Source organism: Barbatula barbatula, assembly GCF_947034865.1.
Source record: "Barbatula barbatula genome assembly, chromosome: 19".
Classification (NCBI taxonomy): Eukaryota; Metazoa; Chordata; class Actinopteri; order Cypriniformes; family Nemacheilidae; genus Barbatula; species Barbatula barbatula.
The window spans coordinates 4,600,629-4,617,482 of NC_136782.1; the positions used below are offsets into that span (position 1 = coordinate 4,600,629).

Consider the following 16,854-nt stretch of genomic DNA (forward strand, 5'->3'; position numbering starts at 1 on the left):
TGTAGGTCAGCTTAGATCAGCTGATAACAGAAGACCACAGCTGTACAACACGGTTACTGAAACCTAAAGCGACATGAAGCTCCCTGACCCGCCTTCTCCCACCACACCGAGATCACACCCAGATTTCAGCTGCAGCCCTGCAATGCCATGACATCTCAAACCCCGGCACGAACAGAGCACAGACAGAAAAGAAGACGGCTACACACCTGGGAGATGTCCATCACAGAGTCACAGCTCAGGGGCCGTGCAGAAGTCAGGTCATTGAAGCCTAGCAGGGTGGATATGATACCGTTCTGATCGATGCGACGGATCATGGTGCCGTCTACGAAGAAGATCACGCCATATTTGTCCACGGTGATGCCTGGATGAGAGATACGGGTGGAGGGGAATGAATCTCTGTGTGGAGTCATACGAAATAACTGAGGGTTGAACCTCACAAAACTTGTCACAGAATATGTACGGATCATATTTTACATAAGAATTATATAGAAAAATAAAGGGCTTTTTGCATTGCACTGATGACTGTAATGCAGTAAATTTTTAAAAGTATTTAAACACAGGAGTAAATATTTGACTATATTTTAATATGAACAACCATGCTTATACTACACCTGTGAACAATCTAAAAAAAACAAAAATGGCAATGAGAATATGTAGAAAACCATGTACAGTAAATAACAAAACTGCAAAAGACTATGTTCAAAAGACTAAAGTTTTAAATGTCTCCTATAAAAATACAATTAGTGAAATGCCACATTAACTGAAAAAGATCCAGTGGCAGCATTGGGGACACAAAACATTAACATGCTCCATGGGGAGGCTGACGACTAATAAAATATCCATGTGACAAATGTATTATTTATGTTGGAGGAATAACAACCAGGCATGGTGCGTCCTGGGAAAGAGAGACGCGCATGTACTGCTGTTCTTAAGCTATTTAAGAGCCTGTAAATCATTTTAAAGCCGTCACAAACAGCGAAGGGGAAGCATATGACGCTGCATGTGTCAGCTTTCATTTACATCTAAAACTGCATTGGAAATGATTGGTTTAAGTCGAAAAAAGATGGAAACACGCATGTCTGAAACCTCGGATCAGGTAGTGCTGTTATAGTATTCCTATGTGAAGAATTGAAAAGCATTGACTGCATAGCTGCTCTCACCACAGATCGGCTGGGCTCTCTCTACATTAGAATCAACAAAACTGACAAGTGTATGAAAACCACATCACACAGCGGTGGTCTGATATCAATTTCATGTTGCAAACAGAAAGAATGATTTTCTGTGGTTTTGGAGCTGACTCTGAATTTAGATACATCAGCCTTGTCTCAATAAAAATCTATCTAGGTAAACAGAATCTAAATTTCTTGCATGAAATGGTTTAGAGCGTTTTAGGGTATACACAGTCAAGGAGCTGGAAGCTTTTGTTTTCATGACATATCTTTTAAAAAATGTCCAACTACCTTACAAGCTTTACGTTTATTTGTCACGTGTACAGATTTCAGCAACAAAATAAACATTGAAATGCTTGCTGTGAGGCTCAGGTAACCTACAGCAATGTATAAAATAAATTAAATAAAAAGAATAAATATTAGTAAAAATAATTTAACGTAAAATGATTTTTACATTAAGACAAAATGTATACAAATAAATATATAATTTTATAATAAATATAAATAGTTTTGCAGGGATTTATATATTTATGAATTTTCATTCTTTTTCATTTATCATTAACAGATGTCACGGAATCAAATGTATTGAAGAAACCAAACTTAAAATGAATTCTGTTAAAGCCTTGGACTGTAAAAAGTTCAGCTGGCCTGTGCTCTTTTGTAAAACAGAAAACTCAGGAATGCTCTTTGCCTGTCAATCATTTGGCATGATTGGCATTCATCAAATCAGATCTGATATGTTTTTCGAAGGTGGGGTTTTAGAATGAAGGTGCACAGTTGAAAAGAGCAAAATAGTGTACCAGCCGAAATCACAGAGTTAACTTTTAGTTAAAAAATAATACCCAAATCTTAATAGGATAGACCAATACAAAATCGACGAACACCCTTTCAACATCTTTCTGTTTAGGAATAAATCTAAAACACCAAACGTCTGGAGATTTACCTCTAGGGTTGGTAAGAGTGGCCTCCACGGCTTTCCCTCCATCGCCACACCGCGTCTCGTCGTAGGGCAAACACTGATCTCCTGTGCCGGCTACCAGCTCTAGGTTTTTTGCGACATCCTTCACCGTATTCAAAGACTTCACCTTAAAGACCTTCCTGCTGCTGGTGTCTGACAGGTACAGTGCCCCCGAAACAGGACTGGTAGCCAGGTAATATTTGTGTGCAGGACTATTGCTGAAAAGGGCAGAGAAATAAGACACATCAATGGTTGAATTATCGAGCAGTGTCCTCGAATAATACAAAATGTGTAGAAAGAAATCCCCACAGAAATATGGTACCTTTAATTAAGTAATACGGTATGAGAAGCTGTGTTGTAGGCTAAATGCGGACATGGCTAAAGGGCGATATTACCCATGAGTGTCATCCATGGTTCTATTCACAATACAGCATGACCTGTTTAAGAACACATTTTTAATTCGACACTCACAAAGCTAACACATTACCATACTGTACAAAACACCTGATAATCATCACACAGTAGCTTGTCCAGGATGTCCTTGCCATCAATCTTTTAACATGTGCATCTAACTCTGTCCAAATATGGAAACGCATGTATCTCATGTGTTTCGTGGTGTCCTCTCAGCGTCTGATGTGCTGCCAGTATGCGTTCAAAAAGGTGTGCCGCCAACCCCCTGCAGGAAACTTCCTTCTGGAGATGAACGCGGTCCAAAGCCGTTATCTAAACACAATGTATTCTCAGATCAAAAATCGCTCACAGGCCCAAAACAGACCATTACACGAAAAAGCTGGACCGTCAAAGTTATCCCACGCAAGCACAGGGGAGGCTTGGGAATTTGAAAGCCTGAAAAAATGGCTCCAATCAGACTGTAGAGTCTCAACAGTGGGAACAAATGTAATGTGGGTGTTAAACTGAATTTCCTTTCTAAAGATAATCAAATTCTTAGAAAACGAAAAAAGGACAGGCGGCCAGGCTGCAATTTTAACATTGCTGTTGTTGAAGTGACTCGCAATGTGTTGTAATTGCGGCCACAGACCACTTGTGGTGAAAAGCAAACGTTAGTGCTACATCCTAATGTTCGCTCACCTGGGAGTGTAACTGAAGGCTTTGAACAACTGAGGTACACCGGAAGACAGAATTACAATGTTGTCTGATATAATACGTGGAAAGTGTAGCAGAATCATGTTGAAAATTGTAGAGCTCGTGTTAAATGTTAGCAAGTAAGAATCAGCACTTTGTAACAAGAAAAAGGCGCAAAAAGCTTTTGAATTCTGGAACGGTGCCTTCCTGAAGTTTATATGTTTCAAACCAAGTGAAAAAGGTCACAGCGAGAGAAGCAAAACATTAGAAGAAAAGCAATCTTCGTTAAAAAGTACCCCTCTCTACGGGACTATGTTATTCCTCCGAAGACTACTAGCCCCATCAAATCCTTGTCATCATTACTGACGCCCAACTTGTCTTGGGACAAGCATTTAAAGCCAACCAAAGTGCGAAAGGTAACTAGAAGAGAACCAAAAAAAACCTTTTTCGTGATCATTCCCATCCGGCTTGTTTTAGGTACAGTATTTAAAAGCTAACAAAGACAGAAAGGTCACAGCAATGCAATAGTTATACGAAAGACACTGTTTGTCAAAAGTGCCACTCAACAGGCAGGGCTATACAGACGGCAGGACAGACTTCTGCCAAATCGCATCATTATTAACACCCAACCTGTCTTTGGACCGGCATTCAAAACCCATTAAAGAAACCCTGGGCGTCTTTCCCTGAAACTCCAAGGCTGTCTGAGCCAAATCCCAGTGCCCTGACGCGAGCGTGTGGAAAAGCAATAGCGCCAGGTCTGTGGCGCTGTCAGCTTCTATCCATTATTCAGACCGACACCTGACCTTCTAGAAGATCAGGCCGCTCTGGATGACCCCAGGGCCGACACCTCACAATGTGGCCACTAAGCGTGGTGACTGATGTCCTCGGTTTGGAAAGAAGGCAAAACGGCTAGTCAGAAGAAATCTCGATCGCTGTTTACGAGAATGTGCGAGGGAGTCTGACAGGTGGATGTTTTTTTAATCCCAGCGGTGCGGGTGTTATGGTACAATGTTTTATTGGAGGTACGTTGTGTTGTGCTTTATGCGATGAGGAGAACACCCTGACCTTCACAGACTCCATCTATATTCACAGACTACAGCTGGTCCGGGGAGGATAATTGGATTTTTCAGCATGTTGCCGTGACGATGGAGGTGAGCGACTCTTGTGGAAGGAGGTCAGTGGGTATGGCGCAGAGATCATGGTCTAGCTTTGCTCTCTTTCCTCTCTCTCACAAACAAACACCTCAGATTTGTTTTCGCGCAAGAAGCGATGACTGTTCTTTTATGGTTGCAAATGTGACTTGGGGCTTTCGGCAGCTGGCTTTATACACCTATATTTCTAAAATGAATTACCGCCATGTATTCTGTCTGGCGAGCTAGCTTGTATACCCCAGAGCTGATCTTTTACAATAAAAAGAACAACAGAAACCTGGTTAAGGACCAACAGAACAAAGCAGATACTACAGATATACTGCTAATCATGGAGTGGCCCTGAGGACAGTTAGATGCTAAATAAAAATCTGATACACGAGACAAGTCACTGTAAAACATTGCTAAATATAATTCAAACACTTTAAATGGACCTCTTTGTATGAGTTTATATTAGTCAATGGATGTGTATAGCTGCTGTCCTTGTATCACCATATTTCATTATTTAATTTTTTGCTATTATTCATTGTTCTTAGTCACCCTTTATGGTTGTCACTGAATTTTGCAAATATCTAACCAAAAAAAGTATTAAAAGTGCTTGTCAACTTTGACAAAACCGTATTAAAAAATTTAAGAAGCTCAGTGTTTTTTCCCATTTCCTGAAAAACAGCAAATTTGGACATAGAAGGTTTCATAAGGACATCGACAATATGCAAAGATCCTTCAAAAAAGTCACATTGGCCATGTCCGGTTTACAATGGCTAAAGGCAGCTATTCTAGTCCAACAAACTTTTACCGACCCACAATTAAAGACATAATATTTAGGATTTTTGCATAAAAATATTAAAAAGACAATAGCACTGTGTCATATATAATGTACTTTTATGTACTTACATTATATCAAATGTTTCCAACAATCTTTTAATCCAGGGAAATTTGCGATCATAATCATTATTGTAATGTCTGTTTGTGGAGGACAAAATGAAATTGAGTACCGTTTAAATTCTTATTTATCTGCAGTAGAGGCAAAGACAACAACTCCCATCATTCCACACTGCTTCTCATCAAGCTCCGCCTTTTTATTGTTTTGTGACCTCAAGTGGTGAACATTACATATTGTGCCTTTAATCTTGACATCTATTCCGTCAATTATTTTTACGCTTAAATTCTACAGAAACAATTTTGTTCGAGTACACACCCAAAGGTTGACAAGTCCAACATAACAATCCCCTACAGAATCAATATTCTTTAACGATTGGCTCTTTTTACCGAAGGTAGACCTCCTTTGCTAAAACCCCATTTCAAACAATAACACTGCGGCATCTTGTTAATATCTCCAGACTTTGGCATATGTCAAAGCATGTGCATCCAAAGATTAAAGGTTAAATTTATAAAAAATAATGATGGATGATGGGAACGTTCAATCAATTAAGTTCCATTTTCACAGCTGCCATATAGTGTTAACGCAATTGACTTAGTACAGTATCATCATAAGGCAATGCCAACCTGCCACAAGCAGCCCTATACAAGCCATTTACTGCAGCGTTCCACATTGCTATTGGTAATTGTGACACGAGGTGTCACGCCACCCGTACTCTGACAGAATTAACCACGAGAAACTCTCGACCTGAGGATGCAGGGATCCTATGAGAGCTCATTATGAACGATGGGCCATTTTCGAAGCCGGCAGGTGTCCCGGGTTTACCTAACCTCTATCCAAGAATCCGCTCACATCCTGTCAGTCATACCTGAGCATCGCATGGTTAGCTGTCACACCGCCGTCTGTCAAAACGAACAGCTGGTTCCGCCACACAACCCACATTATGGGTTCACGGCACCACGGGGGAGGATGTGTGTTATATTTGAAAGCTCAGATACAAGTTTGATGACTGGCTCTTTTTTTCTCTACGCCACGCTGCCATTTGTCAAATCAAACATGTTAACGAACTGTGTATTTAGATCCGACGGCGCTTTGAATGTGTAATTTGTCATCGGGTGAATATCACGCTGGATTGTGGGTAATACAGCGCGGGTATTTTCGACGGGGAGGGGTGAGTAATTATATTCTTTTAGAAAGCCGTGTCCCCTGAGGGTGTGAAATATTTAAAATGCTGAAACCGGGCTTATGCTTAGCTCGTAACTGCTTTTCCATCTTCCTGTCTGACATTTCAAATTATGTGCCCTGACTGTGGCTCTCTTCCACGTACACAATTCTTTAAGCATTTTTTTTTGCTCGTGGTAGCCCACTTTCAGGGGTTCTTCATGCATCAAACCAGTCTCCGTTCATCTACAGCGCTATTTCGAAGCCCAGTCGGAGCGTTGCCCGTTTTAATGGCTATCCAGAGAGAGGGTGTTTTTGTGCACTGGGCGATGGCTTTATCTACAAAAACAACTTATCACAAAGACTCCTTCAAGGAATTTTGCGTTCAATTGATATGCATTCATCTTATAGGTGTGCAAAAGTCTTTTAGACTATTAAGAAGATCTCTTACCTATGCCTGAAATCTTTATTTCTGGATTAAGCGAAAGCAGCATGAGAAGGAAAAAGAAAGTAGGAAACAAGAGGGTTAGCTCGCAGAGTTAGTACTTAGTACATGCATAAATGTATGAAAGAAAATGTGTAGAGCTACTAGAGACAGACTGAGAAAGAGTTTGGTGACAGCACATGTACGTTGACAAGATAAGTGGTTCTCTTTTAGTGGGTGGCAAATTCACCTTAAAATTCTGTGCATTAAAAACCTTTATTCACTCCTGTGTCATTTCTTATCTGTATGACTCTTTCTTCTGTGGAACACTAAAGAAGTTATTATAAGATATATATTGTGTGCATACAATGGAAGTTATTGGTGGCCAATGTTGTTCGATTATCAACGTTCTTTAAATGATCTTCTTTTGTAGTTTGCAGTAAAAAAATAAGTCATACAGGTTTGGAATGATGAAAGAAATTCATTTTTTGGGGTTGAACTATCCGGGTAACACTTCAGTAAAGGGGGCAATTCTCACTATTAACTAGTTGTTATTAGTATACATATTATTGGTATATTGGCTGTTTATGAGAACTAATAAAGCACATATTCTGCATGACCATATTATACATCCCTAATCCTACCGAATACCTAAACTTAACAACTACCTTGCTTACTATAAAATAAGAAACAAATGAAGAGTTTATTGGGGGAAAGTCGTAGTTAAAGGTTTGTTAATAGCGACAATTGCCCCCTATACCAAAGTGTTACCAACTATCGATTTAAATATATTTAGTTAATGTTTTAATACAACAATTAGAAGGTGATGTTTTCTGAATGATGTCTTGAAGATGTACATGAATGTGTGCTTACTGGGTTAGAAAGGAAAATGGATGAAATCAAAGAGAGATTTTCCAAGACAATCTTTGTGTTCATTCTATACTTCTTGGTGCTTGGCAACAGCATCTCATTTACATATAAAAGGCCAGTAATATCAAGTACTGCAGTCAGATGGTCTCTGAGCAGCTTATCTAACTAAAAAAGCTGTATGAAGAAACTTTTTATTATGTGGCTATGCATATGTTCGCGTATAAAGAATGTCAAACCTGAGCTCTAAGACACTTGTGACATTTCCCGTGGTGAAGATCCGACGGACGTAGTTAAAATCCCCCACGTAAAGACTGCCGTCAGATCCGCAGGCTAAAGCTACAGGTGCGAGCAGCTTATTTCCGTCAGCGAGCCCGTTGCAGCTCGGACAGGAGATGCTGCGCCTTCTCCCGTTACCCATGATGCTTCCGATAACTGGGGGTTGCTGGGAGATGAAGACGTTCTCTCCGTTGCCTTTGTGCAGGATACCTGGGAGACACAGCCAGAAATAATTAGGACGTTACGTTAACTACACTTTTTGTTTTAGATTCAAATGTACTACATTTTCTAATCCAAATCCAGACATTTAACATTTAAGGGCTTATGCTTCCTTTTAGAAACTTAAACGAATCTGTAACTTTTGTGGGTAAAAACAAATACAAATCAGATATTGAGTTACTAAAAATTTTTTTTTTTTAATAATTTGAACACCATATCATTTGCTAGTAAGAAGCTTGACGTCATTTGATTTCAACCTACGCAAGGAAAACAACTTGAGAGTAAAATTGAAATTTTGACACGGTTTCATAGACTTAGATTTAAGACGCGTGGATTAAAATGCTGTAGAAAAAACATTTCTAGTTTGCATATTGAAACAAAACAATGGCTCTGACATATTTTAAGATAAGTCAGGTCAAGTTACTTTCAGTTAAGACAGCTCAAAATTCATTTTAGTCTGGGATAAGTCTTAAGCCTTGTATGTGAAACTGGGGCTTTATGTTTTGGCAACATACTGTTTTGAGCTCAACTTGGCATTTGTGGTTAAATTATCAATGATTTAGACCTGATGCATTCACGTCTGCAGCACAACACTACTTGTCAAATACAGGAGTCTTTAAAGAACATCACTTTATTTACTGTAATTAAACCAAATTCCCTTCTGCTCATTCTCAACAGGCTTTTGCAGCAAATCATTCAGTGTTTCTCATTTGAGGAGATTAAGATGATTTCCAAGCCAATTCAAATCAGCTCAAATTTGATGACATTAACTTCCTTTCTATAGCGCTTTCTACAGTAACAGAGCGAAAGGACGATCGAGAAAGAATTTCATTAAATACCCAGCGGAGCAGAGATGTGCTAAACTCAGCCGAATTCACATTTATCACTAAGTATTTTTCTCTCCCACAGAGAGTTGCTCCCGTACAGGAACCAGCTAAGTGAAGGTCCACAGCCACAGCAGGAACGACGTCTTCCTCTTATTATCACTAACACAGTCAATCTGAATCTCCATTGCATGCTTCCGTGAACCTACAGCTCTCCACCTCGCTGAACAGCTCTCCGCAAATTCCATTTGAAAGTGCCAGCGAGTGGAAGAGTCTGTGAAACTCAATTTTTAGTCATTTTCATTCCAAACCGTTCTTTCTCTGAGCACCTGTTGAACCATGCAGAGTTTGAGAGATGCTAAATAACATTCTCTCTGCTGACTGGCTGGAAAGGCAGGTGCTTCACTGGAGGTCCCGTTTAAAATGGCTGCTAAGCATTCCTTCAGACCTTTTCACCAGGAGCTTGTGCAGAAAATAAGTAAATAAATACAAATAAATAAAAAGACCTTAAATTGAAGTCTGAAGTCAAGGGTAAGAAACTGACATTCCAGGGTGTGTGCCTGGTCTATACATACAGCTGCAGAAAACTTTTCAGAGACCACTTCAAAGACTGTTTTTATGGTTTAAAAATGTCTATTTATGGGAAAATCATTTTTGTTTTATTCTGTGAACTACCAACAATGGTTGTTACCAAAATTAAAATAAGACTATTGGTTTTATTCAAAATATGTGTTCAGCGTGTTGTGTGCGGCGCACCGTGTCAAATGATAAAAGAGGCGGCGTGTTAACGCAGTGTCTGCTGAACGCGAGCGTCTCTTTTATTATAAACCCTGTCACGCGTTTGCAGCAGGCACGTATTTTGACACGATGCGTGATGTACATAGGTTCATGTGAAACGCTGAACACGTATTTTGACATGACGCTTCACCCACATGACTGGCTAAATACATGTTTTGCCGAGCTTCGCATTACTGCTTCCCCTAAAAAAGAGTCACGGATCGCCACTGCTCTCATGCAATACTACACTAACATTTGTACATGTACATTTTTTAGGAAAAGTTCAAAAATGATTTTTTTACGGGATTTTTATCACAATTTCATGTTTCTCGTCATTGCTGTCAATCTTTCACATTGCTGTTGGATGACTTAATGTGACTCCTGAGGTTTGATTTTGTTGAAATTCAACAGACACTAGAATCACCACACTACAGTACATGTAGAAATGCAATGCTGTTTGAAATAAAACGCGGTCTCTTTTTTCCGCAGCTGTATTTTTCACACCCCTCTGTGAAAATCGTGTGTCGCTTTGAATCCGGACCATAATTCTGTAATTTTCAGCTTGAATAACACTGTTCTTAAACCAACTGGACAATTGCTTCACTAAATCGCATCATAGCGGCGGCCACTTAGGAGAGAGACGGACGAACACAGAGGATTTAGAACAAATTGTACGGGAAGTCTCCACGTCGACAGCGATGTATTTTAGTGACAGATTCAACTGCCACCTGGACGACTAATACTCCTTCTGCGAGTACGCTTCATTTACTGACGTGAGTGTGGCACTATGCAGACGAGAACCAACCCTGACAGAAACCGAACGTAGCCGTTTATGCACCCCCCGCTTTTAGGGCCAATTCGACAGCAATAAAAAAATTGACCCACCCCACCCCAATAAGGCCCCGTCAAACAGCTAACATCCGCTCCCAATCCAAATGTCAAGCTGTATTAAAGTTCAGCCTTCAAGTTTTTTTCAGTCGAGCGGTGAACATAACTGAATGTCTCCAAGGCAAAATAGGCCGATCGAATTGTTAGCGAGTAATTGAGTGAGATTGTTGCATTTATTTGTTTGTCTTCATTGTGAGCATCCTTCATGTTTCTGTGTGTACCAACTTACCGCTCTGGATGTTCAGCGCGTGATGTTTGTCCAGACTCCATCCGCCCAGGTTGGACGCTGTAGTCTCGTATCCCTGCAGGACGGCCGTCCGCTTCTCCCAGAGGATAAGATCAGGGCAGGACTCGTACTCGAAACCCACGGACACTGGCAGAAGCAAAACAAGTTTCAACTTCAAAGCACTTAATGATGATAAGTTTGTGACAAGAAGCGCCCTTACCAAAAGCTTCAGACAGGCCGTATACTTTCTGGCTGTACACGTCTGCTTTGTCCCAAATGAAGTCGTAGGAGAGGTTGGGTGCTGCTGAGAACCATTTTCGGAAAAGCCTTCCCTCAACGGCAACCATGAGATGTACCTTCATCAGGCTGAACGGTATGGTGGAGTGAGTCATGGTGATTCGCAGGAGGGATTTATACCCCGCCGTCCGGCTGCTCAGGTAGCCCAGACGGATGTCTGTACCTGGGATTCGCACCAGTTCTTGGAGGGTCTGTGGAGAGATTGAAGTTATTAGTGACAGCAAAACCGAGATCGTAAGAGCAAACAGTAACAAATCTTCTCATTTTGCGGTAGATGTATCCCGCTGTGAAATGTTTGCATTATTTAACATCTTTAGTATATAAATAACTAAGAATGAATTCATTTCTCAGCAGACTTGTTGATGTTCAGCATAGCACACAAAACGCTAAAGCATTTCAATAAAATAAATATATTTAAACAAATATTTTTTCTATAGACGTACAGTATTTCATTTTTCGAAATTTAACATATTTATATGGTTTATTTTTTTGGTTTTACTTTTTGTGACGTTTATTCTAATTTATGTGATATTTGTTATGCTGAGGATACATAAATAAATAACAAACAAATAAAATAAGAGTAAATAAAAAGTAATTGGTAAAACTATAATAAGGTTGTACTTATTGACATTAGTTAAAACATTAGCTCCCATGAACTAGCAGTAAATAATACTTCTAACACATTTATTAAAGTCAGGTTAATTTCTGCATTTACTAAACATTTTAATATCACAAGTTGTATCTGTTAACATTAGTTAATGCCCAATGAACTAACATGAACAGTTGTGTTATTGTTGTGATATTAACTAATGTTAACAAAGATTATTAAAGTTATACTACCACAGATAGTTCTAATTCCAGGATATTTTCCAATTCCAATAACACTGTCATATTTTATAATTCCTTTGCAAAATAGTAATGTCAGTTGGAGGTTAGGGGTTATTATAAATAATATCACATGAAAATATTACAAGGCAAAGTGTTTATGGTCTTAATGTGAAATATAAATCTGATCCTTACAGTCAGGAATAAATATTGTATGTTTTTTACACGTATGTCATTTTCCGCTATTTATTCCATTATTCAACTTTCTTACCAAAAAGCGCACAATTTCTTACATGAGCAGCTTACGTGAGCATCATTGCCAACACTTTTGTCTCCCCTCACAGAAAGTCGTCTCAAAGGTTTCTCACTACACTGGCAAGAGCTGTCATTAACTCTCAGTATCAGCCCACCATCACAGTAAAGCATAGAGCTGACCAGTGAACACTGTCATCAATACTGCATCAATACACTGATAAGAAAGCCTCCACTAATGTTTGTGTTTGTAAACTGCGTGTCAGTGTGTGCAAATAACTTGCTCTGAGATCTGGGATTGGACAGATTTGTGCCGATAATAATAGCCCAGACAGCACAATCCATGTAAGGCTGAGTCATTAATCTTGTTAACCAAAGACAAAATAATTAGGAGGGTAGCACACAGGTACAAGTAGAGGTCCTGCACAGACACACACACACAGGCGCACAAAGAAACCACCAAGGACGCTACAAAGACAACAGGCAGACATGCACGAACAGAAAACAACACTCGATATAATGAATCAATTACTGACTTGAAAATATTTTCGAAACAATAGAACAAAATTTTCGAAGCTTAAAAAGACATAATTGATTTAACAAAAGGAACTAAATGAACGTCTCATGCACAGCTGATGGAGAACAAGATGTGTACGTCCGACTGCCAATGGAACCGTTTTTTTGGACCTGATGGATAGCAATAGAATAGAAGCAACATTTCTGTCCCAAAATTTAAGAACAAATTATATTTAAGACTTTTAATTACAAACTCGAATTCTGAACAGCAAATGTACAGTTTTAAGGATCCCACTGGCAATAAATATATGCACACACACACACATTCACACGCACAACCAATACGTTTTTCAGCACCGTCAGCGAAGCTTTTCCAGCATTCAGACTAGAAAATCTTCCACACGGCTTTACGTCTAAATGTAATTATCGTTCTTCAGAAAACGGACGGCATAGTAAATTGGACTGTGTATCTCTGCCCAATTACACACAGGAGATAAAATCGCATGGCTGCCACACGGGACACAGGCTCTGCGGTTCCCTCTTGATGTACACTTCCCAATATCTGCCCTCTCGGTCTATCAGAACATCATTACAAACAGGCACCAGCCTGGAATCAATCGTGACAAATTACAGAGGCCGACATGTTATATCTGTTATAGGCAGTCCTGCAATTTTTCAACTGTCTAACATCGTAAGATAAATCAAGGATTAGACATCAGCCTCTAAAATTGATGAACACAAACAATTCTGGAAGCTTCAAAACAATAGAATTTTGTAAGATTGGAAAAAATGTGTAAATGTCATGCAGGGTGATGTTTTTTTTATGATATTGCATCATATGTAGAGATTGACCAATATATCGGCTAATATATTACTAACTAAGAATTCGTGAATTTCTCTTTCTCTTTACATTCTGTAAGTTTTCCTGCGGCTCAGTGGTTGGAACGTGATGTAAGCAACGCCAAGGTCATGGGTTCAATCTCAGGGGAAAAAACTAATGTGTAGGACAATGCAATGTAAGTCACTTTGGATAAAAGTGTCTGCCAAATGCGTAAATGTAAATGCAATGTAAGTTAAGAAATATTCCTTTAATCTTCAGAATCGGTATCGGCAGACATCACTCGATATTAGAATAATCGCCAACCGATTAGTATAGGTGGGGAAATGTATAATCGGTTTATTGTACATAAAAACAGCAAATCCTAATTTACAACTTTTACATCATCTTTGTACCTGAATTTCCGGCACCACGGAACCCCTCTCATTGCAGGTCCCAGCGAACGCCGTCAGCGGGGCGGGCAGGACAATAGGCATTGGCCGGGTGAAGCTGCTCAGGTCACAACTGGGAATGTCATTCACCTCGTGCCGCATCACGATAGTGTCCATGACGAAGAACCGACCCCACGGCAACCACAAGGTGTGCTCTTGAGTGATAAACGGAGCACGCTCAAACCTCAGGGATACGGACACGCCCCCGTTACTCACCAGATCGAAGCTGGAACAGACAGGATGGAGTTCAGTTAGATGAAGAAGACACGAACTGGGCTAGTGTGAAAGTTTTGTAGGTCCCACAAAATGCAAACTACTAGCATCCGTGCAGCGTTTGAGTAAGATACTTCACCTCAGGTGCTCCCAGGAGGAATGTGTCCTCATAATAAGTGTAAGTGTAGGTACTTAATCGCATCTTAACTACTTTAAGGTAAACTGAATGAAATGAATATTTACAACTTGCTCATATACAGTAATTGCATTTTAATTCTCCATCATTTGTAACAACATGTTCACCCAGTTCATTAAAAACAGGTATTTTATACAGGATGCTAACCAACACGCTCTTTAAAATTCAATTTTGATTTACCCTTCAATGCCATTTCATTTCCACATAATACCCTTTACTTACATTTGAATCAACATTATTTCCCATAACTCTGCAGTGCTATCAAAACCAGACTTAATAAATGTTGCAATTCATTATGTTTCTCCAAATGATGGGATTCGATTGAAAAGGACTTGGCGCCGGGTAGTTGGGATGGTTTTTATCTGGCAGCTGCACAATGCGATTGCAATACAATGGAGCAGTGGTTCAATTTAATACTCTGTGCTTTTGAATCTGCATTAATAAAATCATCCTGAATGGGTGCCGCGCAATGTCGTTATACTCAATTGGGAATAAACTGGCAAGATTCCTCGCGCTGCAGTAGTCATGCGTACGGCGGCATGCGTCTTTGTTGCTCTGAAGCAGGAAGCATTGATAGAAAAAGGGGAGAGAGAAAATAGCTGAGGTATTATTAATGCGGGCTGTCTACACTAATGCAACTTCACGACAATGCTGCAATGCTGATGTCGTGCAAGATTCTGTTCTCCCATACCCCTAAGAGGTAGCCATTTTCAACTGTGTTATAAAACATATTATCACAATGTCTTGTTTTAGTTTAGCAAAGTTTTATAAATCATTTTTATATATATATTATAATGTAATATATATATATATATATATATATATATATATATATATATATTTGCCAGCAGGCTAAGATGTTAACACAATGTTAAGCTGAGTCCAGGGCTGTGTTCGATATGACCCCGTATATCCTTATATAGTGCACTATTTGTGGGTACATCAATTTTAGTGGTGTCCGAATGCATAGTGGTTATTATTCAGGTCACTCTTTCAATCCAATGATGAAAGGCATGTTCCCTCACAAAAACAATAAAAGAACAAACTGTGAAAATATAACATTCGCTGTTAAAAATAAACTGTAAAAACATTTTGTTTTTACTGGCGCCCCAGCTGCTGAAATATTACCGTGAAATAATGCTTTAGTCAAGTATCATTTCATGGGTTTTTTTACATTATTTTACACCTAACCAAAACTCAGTTTATTTCTGTAATTTCCTTTTTATTAATGCATTTAAAAAATATGTGAAATATTATGTGATAATATTCTGTCAAATAAAACAATAACATTCTGTATATTGCGGCTTTTTCACAGGGTTGATATCTTTAATATGGGAGTAAAGCCATCTCAAAGAACAAAATTTATGTTTTTTGTTTTATAATACAACTTTTATAAATTACAAATTTTGATTTCATATTTTGAGTACTCTATCTCAATATTTATCACATAGTCTATAATTTACACCTGTACAATTTTTATAATTTGTATTGCTGATACTTCTATATACGTTTATAGCCTGGATTTCACAATCACAATTGGCTAAACTAGTAGCTAAAACCATGCATATTTTCAATATGTAAAACCACAAACGTCATATTTTGTAAAATGTGGTTGTCCTGAGTTAACATTATACGTTTTTACATCCAAAAGAAATGTTTTGTGGACCAATGGGGACTGGATTTTTTAGAGTTGCAACGGTACTCAACACAATAAAATAGTATTTTGTATGTGGGATATGCCATAAATTTCACAACAGCATTCATACTCTGATCTTCTCTCTCGTGTATTGTACATGCACATATAAAACACGCCCTGGTAGACATAAAAGCATCATTACCATACACCCAAACAAACAGGATTCACAGCCAGTCAGTTCTCGTGATATAAGGAAAACGCTGCAGCGTATCTTTGTTTGGGAGCTGGCTCAGATGCGGCGTGCATCTGTAGTCACACTTCACGCTGCCTGAACGTTAATTCAACTACATATCCCAATGGGCTATTCATGGACTTTCATTGGCAAGCCTGATAAACAAAGGTTCGCTTCGCCTTTGTTGCTGTGCCCTTGCTAAAACGTGAGCGTTTGGGTGTGCTCCGTGGGAGTCCGAAAAGAGCATGCTGGGAAGCTTTTGCAGGGAAAAGAGAGGAAAATAAAAACAGTATTGCGAGTGAGGGGGAGTGCGTATGCTTGCATTTATGTTGCGGTACATCCGGCGCTAATCCGCAAGCTACTATTATATTTAACAGCAGTGATATAGCGTTTTATCAAGCTACAGTACTACACACAATCTCCAACACTGGAGGCATCCCACAAGTAGTCAATTTTAAAAATATGTCATATTGCACAGCCATACTGTTCACATGGGCATAACCATTACATGGTAG

General features: G+C 39.2%; 1 protein-coding gene across 2 annotated transcripts in view; it reads right to left on the reverse strand.

The window, feature by feature from the left end:
• tenm4 (teneurin transmembrane protein 4) overlaps positions 1-16,854 on the reverse strand; it is a gene marked incomplete at its 5' end in the record, with an annotated part of 141,332 nt that overhangs the window by 34,771 nt on the left and 89,707 nt on the right. Inside the window, 7 exons of one of the 2 annotated variants that reach the window (XM_079481034.1) lie at positions 207-361; positions 2,113-2,345; positions 6,851-6,871; positions 7,930-8,179; positions 10,907-11,050; positions 11,124-11,391; positions 14,027-14,288. In XM_079481034.1, the coding sequence (XP_079337160.1) occupies positions 207-361; positions 2,113-2,345; positions 6,851-6,871; positions 7,930-8,179; positions 10,907-11,050; positions 11,124-11,391; positions 14,027-14,288 (1,333 nt within the window). The remainder of the gene's footprint in view (positions 1-206; positions 362-2,112; positions 2,346-6,850; positions 6,872-7,929; positions 8,180-10,906; positions 11,051-11,123; positions 11,392-14,026; positions 14,289-16,854) is intronic. The other variant, XM_079481033.1, reaches the window with a different exon arrangement.